Source organism: Pituophis catenifer, unplaced genomic scaffold (genome assembly GCF_029215685.1).
Source record: "Pituophis catenifer annectens isolate HBS135680 unplaced genomic scaffold, rPitCat1.0.hap2 SCAF_1, whole genome shotgun sequence".
Classification (NCBI taxonomy): domain Eukaryota; kingdom Metazoa; phylum Chordata; class Lepidosauria; order Squamata; family Colubridae; genus Pituophis; species Pituophis catenifer.
In genome coordinates, this window is record NW_027256881.1 from 183,062,442 (window position 1) to 183,079,556 (window position 17,115).

The 17,115-nt window shown below is 36.1% G+C and overlaps 1 protein-coding gene across 1 annotated transcript in view; it reads left to right on the plus strand.

The window, feature by feature from the left end:
* Positions 1-16,558, plus strand: part of HECW2 (HECT, C2 and WW domain containing E3 ubiquitin protein ligase 2) — a 116,898-nt gene extending 100,340 nt beyond the window's left edge. Inside the window, exons 22-28 of the mRNA XM_070956832.1 lie at positions 2,801-2,899; positions 3,991-4,120; positions 5,038-5,184; positions 6,265-6,379; positions 8,511-8,596; positions 12,445-12,557; positions 15,809-16,558. Coding sequence (XP_070812933.1) covers positions 2,801-2,899; positions 3,991-4,120; positions 5,038-5,184; positions 6,265-6,379; positions 8,511-8,596; positions 12,445-12,557; positions 15,809-15,920 — 802 coding nt within the window. The 3' untranslated portion in view covers positions 15,921-16,558. The remainder of the gene's footprint in view (positions 1-2,800; positions 2,900-3,990; positions 4,121-5,037; positions 5,185-6,264; positions 6,380-8,510; positions 8,597-12,444; positions 12,558-15,808) is intronic.
* The last annotated feature ends 557 nt before the right edge of the window (positions 16,559-17,115 follow it).

Sequence of the window (17,115 nt, forward strand, 5' to 3'; positions counted from 1 at the left end):
CTACCGCTAATTCCTGAAGAAGAAAAGGAAATGTTAAATGAAAAGATTACTATAGAGGAATTAAAAACGGCCCTTTCTAAAATAAAGAAGAATAAAACTCCAGGCCCAGATGGTCTCCCCGGGGAAATATACCAAAAATTTGATGATGCCCTAAAACTAGAGCTACTAGAAATACTAAACGAGGCTCTTGCGGGTATCACAATCCCAGATTCATGGAGGGAAGCGTATTTGACACTTATACTGAAAGAAGGTGCCGACCCGAAACAGATATCCAACTACAGACCTATCTCATTGTTGAATGCAGATTATAAATTGTTCATGAATATAATTGCGGAGAGGTTCAAAAATTTTTTAAATCGGTGGATACATAAAGATCAAAACGGCTTTCTCCCAGGGAGACAGATCAGAGACAACTTGAGAATAGTTTTAAACACCTTTGAATACTACGAACAACATCCTGAAAAACAGCTGGCCTTAATGTTTGTCGATGCCCAAAAGGCATTCGACAACTTGAATTGGACTTTTATGATAAATCAAATTGACCTAATGGGATTCGGCACCAACTTTAGGAAGATGATCGAGAATATTTATAAAAACCAGAGGGCAAACATACTAGTGAATGGAGACAGAACCCAGTTGTTTCAGATCCAAAAAGGAGTGAGGCAGGGATGCCCCTTATCTCCCTTATTATATATTTTGGCGCTAGAGGTGCTACTTAGAAAGATAAGAGCTAACAAAGATATTAAAGGATTAAAGATTAGGAACGAAATATTCAAAACCCAAGCTTTTGCTGACGACGTAGCCCTCATAATAGAAGACCCATTAGAATCCGGTGTAAAATTAATGCAGGAAATACAGGATTATGGAGAGGTGGCGGGCCTTAAACTCAATAAGGATAAAACTAAAATAATAGTGAAAAACATGACAGATCTACAAAAGGAAGAATTAGAAGATTTATTAGGCCTCCAGACAGTTAGGAAAATAAAATACTTGGGAATATGGATCACTGTGAGATTCTCCTCATTAAAAGATGATAACTATATCCCCCTTCTGCAGAAAACACATCAAGACCTTGAAAGATGGAAAAAGCTCAAATTGTCTCTGATTGGTAAAATTGCAGCGATTAAAATGAATATCTTACCTAAAATTTTGTTCCTATTCCAAAACATTCCGTTATCATTAGACAAAAAATTCTTTTTGGACTTGAACAAATACATCAGAAATTTTCTGTGGGAGGGCAAGAAATCGAGGATTTCTTTCAAGATACTCCAAGGGAAAAGGAATTTGGGAGGTTTTGGGCTCCCTGACTGGGAACTATATCAAAAGGCGGCAAAAATAATCTGGATCAAGGAGTGGATCAAGTTACAAGATAGGAGAATCCTGATTCTGGAAGGACATGACCTCCTAGAAGGATGGCACTCCTACCTTTGGGATATAAAGAATAAGAAAAAATCCTATTTCCATAAACACAAAATCAGGGAGACTCTTATTCGCACGTGGGTCGAAATTAGACAGAGGATCTATACCAAGGTACCCAACTGGCTTTCCATTATGGAAGCGTTGGTGGCTCCAAACAGGAGAGATGATTATAAATGGGGTACATACAAGGACATCCTCGATGAAGAAAGGAAACTTAAATCGCTGGATCTATTGAGGGATCAGGGCTTTAACTTGGATTGGTGGAACTATTTTCAGATCAACTCAAGATTCCAAAAAGATAGAGACAAATTTGGTATAGCAGCGAAACACGGAAACTTTGACAAAATTATTTGGGGAACAGATAAGAAAATGTTAACCAAAATTTATAACTTTTTATTAGATGAAGATAAGGCAGAGTCCATAGCAAAAAATCAACTGAACATCTGGGGAAAAAATCTAGGACATAGACTAAATTTTAATGATTGGGAGATAGCTTGGAATAGAAACTACAAAATAACCAAATCGACAACGTTTAGGGAAAATCATTACAAATTGTTACACAGGTGGTATCTAGCCCCAGCGAGGCTAGCCAAGATGTTTCCAAATCTCTCTCCCACATGTTGGAAATGTGGAAAAATGGTCGGCACCTTTTATCACCTATGGTGGACTTGCCCAGAGACTAAAAAGTACTGGTCCAAAATCCGACACTGGCTCTGTGAAATAACGGGACAGGAGGTAGTCCTAGCCCCAGAACTTTTCCTCCTAGGCATAACCGAAGAAGGCTTTAACAATAATAAAACCCAACTGATAATCCAGATCATAACTGCGGCTAGATTAGCCTTCGCAAAATGCTGGAAAAACAAATTTATACCCTCAGAAGAAACTCTAATAAATAAGATCCTAGAGTGCGCAGAAATGGCGAAACTGACAAGTGAGTTAAAAAACGAGGACAACTCAAAATATTATGATGTATGGGGTATTTGGTATCACTGGTTGAACAATAAGATGAAAACATGACTTTAGAATTTGACCTGGCACATGAATTATAGTTATATTGTATAGAATAATGTATAGTTAAGGATGAAGCTTTTTTAACTTTTGTTTCACTATATTGTATAAACACTGTACCTCCGAAAGGAGAGATAGATTGTACATTTTCTTTTTGTTTTGGAAAACTCAATAAAGTATTTATAAAAAAAAAAATCTTTTAAATATGAACTAATGACAGTATCTTTTTAAAATGATGATCTTGTGGAAATGTAATGCAAAATTTACATTTTGGACATGCATAACAGTGTCAAAGCTACTTACTGAACTAGCATATATAACAAATTTAAATAGATAAATAATAAATCTAAACTGTACTCTAATTTCTTTGTAGGTTCAGATTTAGTGGTCGAATCCTTGGTCTTGCTTTGATTCATCAATATTTGTTAGATGCCTTCTTTACTCGACCATTTTATAAAGCTCTTCTCAGAATGTGAGTAGAGAAATTTGACAGGGTTATTCTTATATGGAAAGAAATGTATTTTTATTTACAGAAGACATATCTGGATATAAGTCATATTTGTAATAACCTGTTTTATGTCTATTAAATAATATTATTATTATTTTTTTAAATCACAGACTGCATTTACACTTAATGTACTGATCAAGAAAACTATTTTGGAGGCAGATATAAATATTTTTCTATTTTCCTATTTTTGATAAATTCGTCCTTTTTGTTTCAGGAATTATTTATTAGGGGAAGAACTAAATTCAAAGATACATGTTGTTCTGAATATTGAGCAGATAGTTTGCAAAGTATCCATATTTAGCACCATATAGCTCTGTAGTTCTAGGATATTCCAGTTGCTGATTAATTATTGGTTTGAAAGGTATTTCTCTTTAATTGGTGCTGAAATCTGAAAAAACTTGAAATAACACTTTCCTAGTAAAATGGAAATAAAGTTTTTTATTGGTAAGTTTAGGATTTTTATTTAGGATTTTAAGATGTGCCAATGAATGAATGAATGAATGAATGTGTATGCATATGTATGAAAGAAGACTTAGCATAAAAACCTCCAGCAGTAATAATTGTACAGATTTCCTTCTTTGTTCTCCTTATTATTGAATGAATAACCTATCTATCCTGCTCTAGTCCTGCTATGCTGCCTCTAAGGTGGTGTGAGGTTGTTCCTAAGAGGGTTGAATAAACAATGCTGGGAGTATACAAAGAGTATGCAGTCCCAGCACAGTCATTCGCAAGGCATGAATCATCTCAACTGTCTAGCCAAAGCAAGAAGGCTCCAATACTGAGCAGCAGTAACATAGGAAGATGTTGAGGTAGAAGATCTCTTTAGTGGTAAAGGCAAAGGTTTCATTTCATATTACACAGGAGAAAGCAGTGGTAAACAACTCCTATATTTTACCAAAAAAACCCACAATGGATAGACCATCTTGAAGAAATCCATATGTGGTTATTAAGAGTTGAAACAGACTTGGTAGCACATAATCATCTACTCTTCATTTGTACACATCACTATAATCTGGGTCATTTTTAATCCTCTAATTACTTCTTGTTTATTATAGATTGTGTGACCTAAGTGATCTGGAATATCTTGATGAAGAATTTCACCAAAGTCTACAATGGATGAAAGACAATGATATACATGATATCCTAGATCTCACATTCACTGTAAATGAAGAAGTCTTTGGACAGGTGTGGGCAATCTTTTTTTTTCTTTCAAGGGCAGTTGTGTGGTACTTATTTTTTACAATGCTTCTAATTCTCTTCCTGGATCATCTTGCTTCAAGATAATGTTCCAATAGAAGAGAATATATGTAGTTTAGGATTGAACTATATTGTTCCTGGTGTTCTCCAAGCTTTGCTGTTTGCTTGCAAACATCTGCAAGAATACAACTAAGCTCAGAGAACACCAAAACCTCCAGATAAGATGTCATTTACATATTGCTTTGGTACATTGCTTATTTTGCCTAAAAGCCACTATTTAAAACTGTAGAATAAAGGTAGTCCTCAATTTATGACCATAATTGGCACCTAAATGAAACCCAAATCTAAGTGTGTCCTGCTGTATGTATGGAATTAAACAGTAATTGGGATAAATAATCCTGAACTGCTCCTCACTATACTGGGCCAATTCAGAGTAGATTCAGAAGTCCTCCAGGAAAAGGAGCCTTCAGTACTGTAATTGAGGTAGTTCCGAAACAGAGACAATTTGGAGTATGGGTGGGTGGTGGGTGAAAGCTGTTTCCTACAGATAGCAGTGCTGGCAAGCATCGGGTATCCAGACGTTATACTATATTTTAAATCTCCTGGGATAAGAATTCTTCATTATACATGAATTCTTGTTCTAATATGTACATTAGGAAGTGCTGCTAAAATCCCTTTTCTAGAATGCCTTCTTTGTATTTTCCCTTTTGACGCTTTCAAGTTTTGGACTTGATGCCATTAACTCCAAAGATAAAAATTTTAGCTTTTTCTATATTGACCAAATTTGACCACTTCAGAAGGATTTTTATCAGTCATTTGGGGAATTAGTACCACTTTGATACATTAAAATTTCTCTTTGCAATAGATCCTGCTTTATAATATATTGTTGGTAATTTGCTTTTAAGATTACTGAAAGGGAATTAAAACCTGGAGGTGCCAACATCCCGGTCACAGAAAAGAACAAGAAGGAATATATAGAAAGAATGGTGAAATGGAGAATTGAAAGAGGTGTGGTGCAGCAGACAGAAAGTTTAGTACGTGGTTTTTATGAGGTAAAAAATAAATCTGTTTTCATATATTGCATGCATTAAGTGCCTAGAGCATTTGGCATGTATTAGGATTATCTATGATTCATAATTATTTCCTATCCTGCAACTGTTTAAATTGTGTTGGGAACCACTGTGTTGCCTCTGAAGTTGTTCCACTCAGGATTTGTCATTAATGTCATCAAAGTCAGGCCTGTAATAATGTAATAATCCCTACACATGAAGATGGTAACCAGTTAGTGTTGACAGAGCACAATTATGCTGCATTTTGAAGTTGTGCATTTTTACCTAAACTTTCAGTTGTTCACAAGTTCAACTCCCCCCCCCCCCCAATCATTCAGATGGGACACAAGCTGCATGATGGGAGAACCTATTTCTTAAGTGCAGAGCAAATGCTTTTCATGCAATAGGTTCCCATCATTCAATCCTGCATTTCCAAATAGGGTTTGAAAAATGTCTGCTCAAGCCTGATGAATTATCACCAGTCAATGTTAACAGTAGTGGGCTAATTATACCATTGGTGTGACTTTCTAGATCAGCGGTGTCAAACTGGTGGCTGGCAGGCTGGATGCGTCATGCAAAGGCCATGCTCACCCCAACTCTGCGAAGGGAAAAAACGTCATGTGACGGCAACGCGATGCTGCGAGTTTGACACCTGTGTTCTAGATGGTTGTCATCACAGGGAATATTATTACAAGAAAAAGCTATCAAATATTCCTGGCCTTAATCAGCCTTAGGCTCAAGAATCACAATTCCTGCTAGTATACAGTATATTAATAGTGATTTCTGGGTGTCTGTCTAACTTCAGTGGAACAAATTCTGCTGCAGCATCTAAAATTTGATGTTGAGAATGCACTGCTTGGAGATATTTCCACATATTATTTGTGGTATGAATATGCCTTCTAATGCTCTGCTTATATTTTAAAAATATACTAGAAAATGAGGGATATACTTTTCTTTCAGATTTAGTGGCTATATCTAAATGTTGCACCAAAAATTACAGTATTATGAATTATGGACCCTATATAATAATTGGTGGAAATAAAAACAGCAAAGGATACATATTGAATATATATTCTCTCCTAGGTGGTTGATGCTAGACTGGTGTCTGTATTTGATGCAAGAGAACTAGAATTGGTTATTGCTGGCACTGCAGAAATTGACTTAAGTGACTGGAGAAATAACACTGAATATAGAGGAGGTGACATCTTCTAAAATACACATATGTTGTTGGTTGTAGTTAACCTAAGTGATCATAAATTGAATTAAATAAAAGTATGATTGTTTAGTGTTTTTTTATTTTTAGATGAATCCCAAAAACTATTTTAATTTGCAGTGTAATTTCACAAACATATGATCTTATTTTAAGTTTTCAGATATCTTTGGATTTTCCCATTTTGGAATGGGCAATCCTTTCATTTGATAAAAGAGATAAAATCTAAAACAACATGACTAGCAATATGTGAGATCAAGTAAGTTAGTCTAGACAGGGCTGTCAAACTTGCGGCCCACGGGCCAGATGCATCACGCCCTGGCCACGCCCACGCCCGGTTTAGCAAAGGGGGGGGAAAGTCCTGATACGTCATGTGACACCACCGTGACAATGTGAGTTTGACACTCCTGGTCTAAGATATGAAGATACACTGGTATTTAATTTATAACAGATAGTAAAGATGGCAAAATTTGGGGGAAAAGAGACTTTTCAATGAAATGAGACTCTTCACAGAAGTTTCTGTGACAGTTAAGAATTGAATTAATTGGTACTTGGACTTTATTTCTGGAAACATATTAAAACATGCTTATATAAAGTACTGAGATCTTTTGTAAAAAGTCTGTTGGTGCAGACACACACAATAATTTAAAGAAAATAAATGGAAATAAAGTAATTAAAACGTGGATACATCCATGTTTTAAAATAAATGTAAACAGATTTGGGATTCAAATAAGTTGCTTGGGTTCAGTAGGATTTTAAATATATTTTACTTTAAAAATGATTTCATATGGTATATTTTATTTTATTTTAGATGTTCCCTTGCACCACTATTACAAAAATGTCTTCTCATGCAGCATTTATGTATTTGTGATTTAGATTGACATTCAAAAAACATAGGTCAAAAATATCTTTTTGTGGGAAGGAGGAGTATGTTGTATATAATTCTTGGAATCATCACCTATGTATTTGTATATTTATATAATGTTTGGAAAGACTAAATCATAAAACCATAGAGTTTGAAAGTACTGTAGAGGTCATCTAATCCAACCTAGAGGCTCCCCTAGAGCAGTGGTCCCCAACCTTTCCAGCTTGGCAGCCGGACTCTGCGGGGGCATGTAAGTGGTAGGTGCACATGCATATGCGTGCACAGCTCCATTTGTGCAAGTGCCAGACACACAAACTTATTCGCATGAATGGAGCTTCGCACGTGAACACAAGTGCCCCCCGCTCATGAGAGTGGAGTTTCTCATGCACATGCTTGCCCATCTCTCCCACGGTCTAGTTTTGAACAGGCCTTGGCCTGGTAGTGGGCCACAGCCTGGGGGTTGGAGACCCCTGCCCTAGAGTATTTTTAAAATAGATTTATTATTAAATTTATTTGCTACCCATCTCGCTATGAAGTGACTCAGGACACCTTACAGCATAAAAAACATTAAAATCATCAACAATAAATATTCCTAACCCAGTGGTTATCTGTCACAGGATCACTGATAAATAACCATCCAGCCTATATTTGAGGACTTCTAGCAGAGGAAAACTTACCATTTCATGTGGTTAGTCTATTCTACAGTACTAGCTGAAAACTCATATACTCAAGAGATTCCTTCTGATGTGAGGGTTCTTTCAGCAATCTCCCATTCAACACTTTACTAATTTATATTATTACAGACTTTCAAATATTTTGGTTAATAAAAATAGATTTGATACATACTACGATAGGAATTATCCTAAACTACTTTGCCTTATTTTTACCTCAGGTTGTTTAAATCCTTGAATTCAATTCCCCATTATTTCCTGAGGCTGTTTTTCTGTCACTATCTTATTCTCCTTAGATAGTATATCCATCATTCCTCCAACTTTTCTATCATCAGTAATTTTTAACTCATGTTTTTACCCGTGTACATTTTTGTGAAGTTTCATGTCTAAACATGACACTACATCCTGAAAGTCTACCAAGGGAACGAGAATTAATACCATATATATGACATCAGATTCTATAGATTAATTTAGGAAATGTTAGGGCCTACATCTGTAATATTGCTCATTTCTTAACATTTTCTCATTATGTTTTAAACACAAGATTGCCCTGAATAATATATTCTTAATTGTTATTAAACAGGATACCATGATAATCATATTGTAATTCGATGGTTTTGGGCTGCTGTGGAAAGATTCAACAATGAGCAACGGTTACGGCTTTTACAAGTAAGGTTTCAGTTAGCATCATTGTAGTTGTCATCAACATATTTAAAAGCTAATTAAAAACTATGAAGAATTGGAATCTTGAAATTGTTGAATGGCTTGATAAGTAATTCTCACTCCTTTCCTGATTCATTCACATGAAAACAGCAATTATAGGGGGGTTTTTTTTTGGGGGGGCAGGGATTTCTGTTTTAAATATTTAATAATAGGTTGCAGTAGTGGGAGTAAGTCAGTGGTACATTCATTGTTGCATTTTTTCCATTTATAATTCCTGAATGAAACAAGTCTATATGCTTTATCTTGCTGTCCTTTCTCATAAAAATTAAGGAAAATTCTTTCACTATTTCAGAACCTGCCCAAAAGATTTCTGCTTGATTATAGATTTTTTAAATTATTTGTTGTTGTTAGTTGCAAAGTCATGTCTGACCCATTGCAACCCCATGGACAACGTTCCTCCAGGCCTTCCTGTCCTCTACCATCCTCTGGAGTCCATTTAAGTTAATGCCTTCTACTTCAGTGACTCCATCCAGCCACCTCGTTCTCTGTCGTCCCTTTCTTCTTTTGCCCAGCATTAGGCTCTTCTCCAGTGAGTCCTTTCTTCTCATTAGGTGGCGAAGTATTTGAGTTTCATCTTCAGGACCTGGCCTTCTAAAGAGCAGTCAGGGTTGATCTCCTCTAGGACTGACTGGGTTGATCGCCTTGCAGTCCAAGGGACTCACAGGAGTCTTCTCCAGCACCATAGTTCAAAGCCTCAATTCTTTGGTGCACAGCCTTTCTTCTGGTCCAACTTTCACAGCCATACATTGCAATTGGGAAAACCATAGCCTTGACTACACACACTTTTGTTGGCAGAGTCATGTCTCTGCTTTTTAGTATGCTGTCTAGATTTGCCATAGCTTTCCTCCCCAGGATCAAGCATCTTTTAATTTCTTGGCTATAGTCCCCATCTGCGGTGATCTTGGAGCCCAGGAAAATAAAATCTGTCACTACCTCCATTTCTTCCTCATCTATTTGCCAGGAATTGAGAGGACTGGATGTCATGATCTTAGTTTTCTTAATATTGAGTTTCAAGCCAACTTTTGCACTCTCCTTCTTCACCCGTATCAAGAGGCTCTTTAGTTCCTCTTCACTTTCTGCCATTAGAATGGTATCATCTGCATATCTGAGGTTGTTGATATTTCTCCTGGCAATCTTAACTCCAGCTTTTGATTCATCTAGCCCCGCCTTTCTCATGATGTGCTCTGTATATAAGTTAAATAGGCAGGGCGACAGTATACAGCCTTCCCAGACTCCTTTCCCAATTTTGAACCAATCAGTGGTTCCATGTCCAGTTCTCACTGTTGCTTCTTGACCCGCATATAGGTTTCTCAAGAGACAAATAAGATGGTTTGGTACTCCCATCTCTTTAAGAACTTGCCACAATTTGTTGTGATCCACACAATCAAAGGCTTTAGCATAGTTAATGAAGCAGAAGTAGATGTTTTTCTGGAACTCCCTAGCTTTCTCCATGATCCAGCATATGTTGGCAATTTGATCTCTAGTTCTTCTGCCTCTTCGAAATCCTGCCTGTACTTCTGGTAGTTCTCGATCCACATACTGCTGGAGCCTAGCTTGTAGGATTTTAAGCATAACCTTACTAGCATATGAAATGAGTGCAATGGTGTGATAGTTTGAACATTCTTTGGCATTGCCTTTCTTTGGAATTGGAATGTAAACTGACTTTTTCCAATCCTGTGGCCACTGTTGAGTTTTCCAAATTTGCTGGCAAATTGAGTGTAGCATTTTTACTGCATCATCTTTTAAGATTTTGAATAGCTCAGCTGGAATACTGTCTCCTCCACTAGCTTTGTTGTTGCTCAGATTTCCTAAGGCCCATTTGACTTCACATTCTAAGATATCTGTCTTGAGGTCAATGACCACCCCATTGTGGTTATTAGGGATGTTAAGCTTTTTCTTGTATAATTCTTCTGTGTAATTTTGCCACCTCTTCTTAATCTCTTCTGCCTCTGTTAGGTCCCTGCTATTTTGGTCCTTTATCATGCCCATCTTTGCATGAAACGTTCCCTTCATATCTCCAATTTTCTTGAAGAGAACTCTGGTCCTCCCTATTCTATTGTTTTCTTCTATTTCTTTGCACTGTTCATTTAAGAAAGCATTCTCATCTCTTCTAGCTATTCTTTAAATTAGTAAGAAAACTAAAACAAAGGAAAAAATGTCTGCAAATAGAATTCCAAACAAAACCCCCTACTATTAGAACAAAATGGAATGAAAGAGACAATGTTTTGTGTATTTTATGCTTCTGTTTTCTGTATTTTATGCTGTGACTGAAAATCCATTTTTGTAATCTCTTTAATTCACAAAGAAAATCACTGATGGATTTATACCAAATTGGGGTCAGGCAGGGAGGATCAAACCTGATTTTATTTTATTATTTCCTTCCTCTTCCGATTCCATTTTTCTAAAACTGAAAAAATAGGAAGTGATGCATTAATATTTTTTTTTAAAAGAAAGCTTTGTATTAAATACAGATTATTCGCTAATATTGTGACCTCAAAGTCTAATGTATTAGTACAGTCAATTGCAAGACACTTATATAGTATTCTATAGTATAATATTTAATTGTCTTCTTCCCCTACTGATTGAATTGCTTAAATAAGGACATTATCTGTCTAGACTAGAGACTCACTGGTCATGTGGATTGCTTTAATTGGGAATAAACTTTTACCGTTGCTGCTAATATGCATGTAGGGGATACTTATGAGACCAGGACAATCCCATGTGTCAGTGATTCCATACATTATGAGTATAATATAATGAAGCAATTTTGTATAAAATATGCTAGATCTTTAATGGCAGATTGCTGCTGTCTGAAGAGCAAGCACAAAGAAGGTGATACTGGTGATACCTGTATAGAAAGGAATACCTGCCTGTCTCCCACCACTTGATGCAGCCCACCTCACCAGCCAAGTGCAGATATTTCATTTTCCCTGTTCCTGCCTGTTTACAGGGAAGCCAAAGAATCTGTGCTTGGTGGGATAGGAGAGACAGGGCAGTCAGGAAGAAAAAGAATGAGATAGAGATTGCAAGGGAAGTTACCAGTGGGAAAATCATTATGTATGGAGACAGCTGACTGTACAGGATTACCAATGGCAATAGTGACATCATAAATGTTGGTTCACAAGGCTGATATTCCTCTTTTTTTAAAAAAAAATCCTTGAATTACGAAGAAGACTCTGGGTTTTCTGGCAGCCAAATGGGAAGAGGCAGCTCTGCAGGAGGCCAGTTGAGGCTCTGTTGATCACAAATCTATCCTAGGCTCCTGCTCCATTTGGCATCAAATGTTTGCATAGCAAAGAACTAATTACATGCTCTAATGGAAAAGATTAGTTTCCTACTGCATTACCTTGATCTGCCTTCATCTTACCTCATTGAAATATCTTCAGAAAACAGTAAGTGGACTGTCCCTGCAGCAGGTCAAGGCAGGTGTAGGGATAATCCAAAAAGCTCTCATAGCCAGATCCATACAGTGTAGTCAGTATGCTTGTTCAGAAGTACTCTATATTCCACCAACATACTTCCATACCAGGTTCAATAAAGTCTTGAAAAGAGTGTTGCTTGAGGCATTTAGCACATTATATCTCCTTTCAAAAGCTGAATCCCTGTTTGTTTCCTTGTATACATTGTCTCGATTGCCCTTTCTACAAACTAACACAATTGTAAAACAATTTTTTTATCGTTTTCCAGATAAATGCATGTAAGAGGTCATCTGTGTATTTAAAAATAGAAAATAAAAATAGAACTACCACCCTTTTCAATAATAAATAGTTACAGTGTTTTATGTTATTTTCCAGTTTGTTACAGGTACATCCAGTATTCCTTATGAAGGTTTTGCTTCTTTGAGAGGAAGCAATGGACCAAGAAGATTCTGTGTAGAAAAATGGGGCAAAATTACAGCTCTGCCCAGGTAAAGTAACTCTAAGAATGTTTAAAATAAATCCACTTGAAGCAGAAGATTTTGGGTTTCTTTAAATAAAAGAGAATCGAGGGATTCAGCATAATTTGTTTCCTGTTCCTTAGATTTGCTTACTATGAAGCTTAAAACCACTCTTATTTTATTTTTGTCTCCAAAAAACACTTTTGCTTTTCAGCAAATTTCTACATGAAATACAAACATAGTAACATTGTTTTGAAACAATTCCTTTCTGCACCATTTTTTTTTTTCTATCTTTGTCTTTTCCCATTGATGTATAATACCTGACTAGTCTCAGCTGCTTGTCCTGATTATGGTCCTGGGTAAAATATAGCTTTATATGTGTCAAGGAATGAATGCTTGTTAAAAGAAGTGGAAAGCAGACTCTTTGGGCAAGTATTGAAAACCTAATGATGTGGGGGAAGATCCATATGACTAGTACTAACAGAAGATGCTGCTTTTAGTTGATAGAGCTGGTGAAACTAGAAGCACCAAAGTCAGAAGCAGAAATATCTCTTACCAGGAGTCTCCACAGTGACGGCACATGTTAAAAAGGGGTGGAGCTTCAATTGCCTAGTCATACCCACGTTTATGATGGCCTTACATTACAATATGAGTGCATAGTATCAGCTGCTCCTTCCTCAGAAAAGTAACTGACTCTCAGTCTGTTAGGATGCACAAGCAAGAAGAACGAAGCAGAAGATTTGGAAGAGAAAGAGATGGCTGCATTCTTATATTTATAGTTGCTGCTTTTCTGCTCTAGTTACTGCTTTTCTGATATCTATAAAAAAACTAGTTTATCAAGAGTTGTGTTCTGAAATCTCTGCTACCTCTAAGTTATTAATTTGAATATCTGTCAGGGTGTAGCCAAAAAGATCCTATTGTTCTGCTCTGCAAAATACCGCAATGTGTTGAGCAGACGGCAACAGTGAGCTTCTGAGGCAGCGCTAGATTTTTTTTTTCTTTTTACCAAGTAGTGGCAAGTCTTTGGCTGATTCTTTCTCTCATCCCCTTTCCTGTGGCATGCCTCTAAACTTTTGCTTCTATTTTTCCTTAACAGCAGCTTGTCATATCCTGACATATAAATTGTGGTTAAGCTAAAGTGTGCTGGAAAATCTCTTATGCTTATACCCATTACCTCTCAGATTGAGAAATAATAATAATACCTCTGAGAATTGGTGAAATAAAACAGCCTGATTTTTTTCCCATGTAGATTATAATAAATGTTAACACATTGAATGGCTGAAAATAGATTTAATTAATTTTTAATTCTGACATGTCCTTATTTTGCTGCTGACCTGGACTCATAATTTTAGCATGACTTAACAACATTTAAAAACATCTAAGCACTTTTAAGTGTATGTATGGATGTAAACATGTTTAAATAAAACATAAGATTAATCATAAACATTTAAGAAATCATACTTTGATCGCATCTCAGCTTTGGATGAAAAGAAAGTTGTCTTCAGTTCCATAGTACTTGTGTACAGAATTCTTCAAGCACTCAATAGTACAAGTTTCAGATGCTGCCTAGTACTGACTGATTGACTACCCATTTTTTTTGGAGGCAGGGAGATTTCCCTCGAAGTATCTGCTGCTGTGTTACTGGAGACTGATTTAAAATACCGTCTAACCTGTCTGAGCTTTCAGTTGCAAATACATTCTTAGTTTATGTTCTGCTGAGATTATAGTCTTCCTTGAACATTTTTCAGGTCAATAAAGCTCAAGCTTTACTGTCTGAGAAACCAGTTTTGCGCCTATGTGCACTATTCACTTTCAATTTATTGTAGTTGAGATATAAAGGAAAACAGAATTGAGATAGCTCCTTCTCCTGATCTTCCTGCACTTTGAGATCACTGTAGCCATGATGGTAAATGTTCCAGCCACGCTGAAATATGTAGGGTGATAAAATGGGGGAGGGCATATGTAGGTGAATGAGCATTACTCATAAGAATGAAGATGGACAGGTGTGAGACCAAGCAGTGAGGCTGCTTTATCTCATCCAGTTTAGTCCCTTCATGTTTATGGGTAATTAGTTTGAACCTCTGTGCATGAAACTTCTTGTCAAGTTATATTGGGTTTTGGATCCACAGTAATTTCATTTTATAGCAAAACTAAGAATGAATGAATTATTTTAAAAGGAAAGTTAATGGATATGGTCATAAAATTTCTATTATCTAAGGAAGTATGTTACCATATTGAAAAATGAGAATTATCAATAAATATAATGTAACCCAGGATAATTCTTACTATAGTCTTCCTTCCTGAATGCACATACTTTATCAAAGTTGTAACAGTGATAATTTATTTGCAGATTTGGTGTTCTGAAATGCAATAAATAGGAGAGTAATGAACTGGATAGAACAATATTGCCTCTGTTTTAAGATCCACCAAATGAATAATTTTCAATGTATTTTAATAAAGTAATAGCAACTCTATTAAATTAAGTCTAATTTTATTTTTATTCTGATAGCTTCCACTGTTTGGAAGTGACTTTTGGCATGCTGCTGAAAAGCTATGATTTGTAATCTTGAAAATATTGCAAAGTCTTATTTTAACTGGGCCCATGCAGTGGCTCAGTGGTTAAGATCCTTGGCTTGTCAGTTGGAAATCTGACAGCCCAGATTCGAGACCCAGGTGCCATATGACGGGATGAGCTGCCATCCTTTCCCCAGCTTCACACAACTTAGCAGTTCGAAAGCATGCAAATGTGAGTAGCTAAATAGGAACCACTTTGGTGGGAAGGTAACAGCCCTCCATGACATCATGCTGACCACATGACTGTGGACAAATCTTTGGACAGTGCTGGCACAACAGCAGTGCTGTCTCAAAGGCAAACGGAGATGAGCACCACCGCCTATAGTCAGCAACAACTAACAAATAAAATCTGCAGGGACTGCTTTACCTTTTTATTCTTATTTTAATTTCTTTAAAGATTTATCTCCTTTCCCCCCTCTCCTCTCCCAGTAATTTTGAAAAGCATTGTAGAAAGTTTCTAAAAATCTAAATTAAAAATACACTACATACTGGCTACTGCTTCGGCGCAAACAACTAGAAACCAAAGTATATAGTGCTTTTAGGCAGAGGCATAGAAAAATAGGAATAAATGTGTTTACAATTCATCTTTTAATCTAGGAATAAATTAACTTCTGAATTAAGAGTATGTTTGGGAAGAAGTTCTTGTTCTTAGTTTTTCCTCACTTGATTTTTGGTGTCATAAAAACTTTCTCTCCATTTTTCCCCAGAGCTCACACTTGTTTCAATCGTCTTGACCTTCCTCCTTACCCATCGTTCTCCATGCTCTATGAGAAGCTGTTGACAGCTGTTGAAGAGACGAGCACATTTGGTCTTGAATAAGACACGAATTGTCTAACCCAGTATCTGGGACTTTTGTGGATCAATCCCCCCAAATACACGAATGCTTATAGCAAGTTGCAAAGATAAAAACTATTGTACAGTGCAATTGGAAGAATGGGACTTTATGAATGAGAAAAATTGTAACAGCTGCATGAGTACTCTAGAGCAAGGGTTGTGGCCTTGTTCTCGTGAGCACCAAATGTTTAAAACTTAAGTCGGATTTTTAAAAATGACAAAAGATTAGCAACAATTAGACCGCTGCAAAATCTAATACATCTCAAAAATGAATTTCATCAAAATATTTGAACAGAGTTCAGTGAAATACAAAGATTGTTAGCTTGCTGCTAAATTGTAAGAGGATAAGTAAAAATGCTTTTTAAAAATCAAATAGGAGTTATTTCCCAATGGTACACTACTATATGTCTTACACAATACAAGAATATGCTATATATGCTATACCTAAATCTATGTGTGCCTGCATGACATCTATTGCATTTCAAAGATACAGCACAAAGAACAGTTATTTTCTGCAGCTTAACAAGGGTATGAAGAAAAGTTGGCAGCAAAAGATGGTGTGAACAGAAAGACTTTTAATTAGGAGAACCTGTACAATTGTATATGCAAATCATGTTTAGCAGAAGGAGAGCTGTTGTAAGAGATTAATGGTTAACTTTATTCTTTATACTGCATGAAGGCTTTTTAAAAAAATAATGTGAGTTTATCACAGCATATCAGGAAAAAGAAAGCCTCTTACACAGTGACTTTTGTTTATTTTTATAAGTTCATAATATTGATTTTCTTAGGGTGTAAATAAGAAAATAGACCTTTTTTGTTCTTTTCACTTTTCCATGCTTAAATAGTTCTTGTGTTCAATTCTTTACACACTTAAGGTGTATATTTGTGTACACACACACACAAACAAACACACACCTTTATTTTTATAAAGGTAAGGTATTCCTGAAACTATTTTTTGCACCGAATGTACCAAAGTCAAAAGGATATTGTGAATTAAATAACAAAAAATATGTATCACTTCATCACTTCATACAAAATCTATAGAAGGTAGCTACTTTAAAGAACATGATTTTTATTTCCCAGTTACATTCTAATTAATGTCAGGATTCTGCACAGTTAAATAATAATTTTTAAAGCTCGCTACATGTAATAATGTGTAATATGCATTTTATTTCAAATG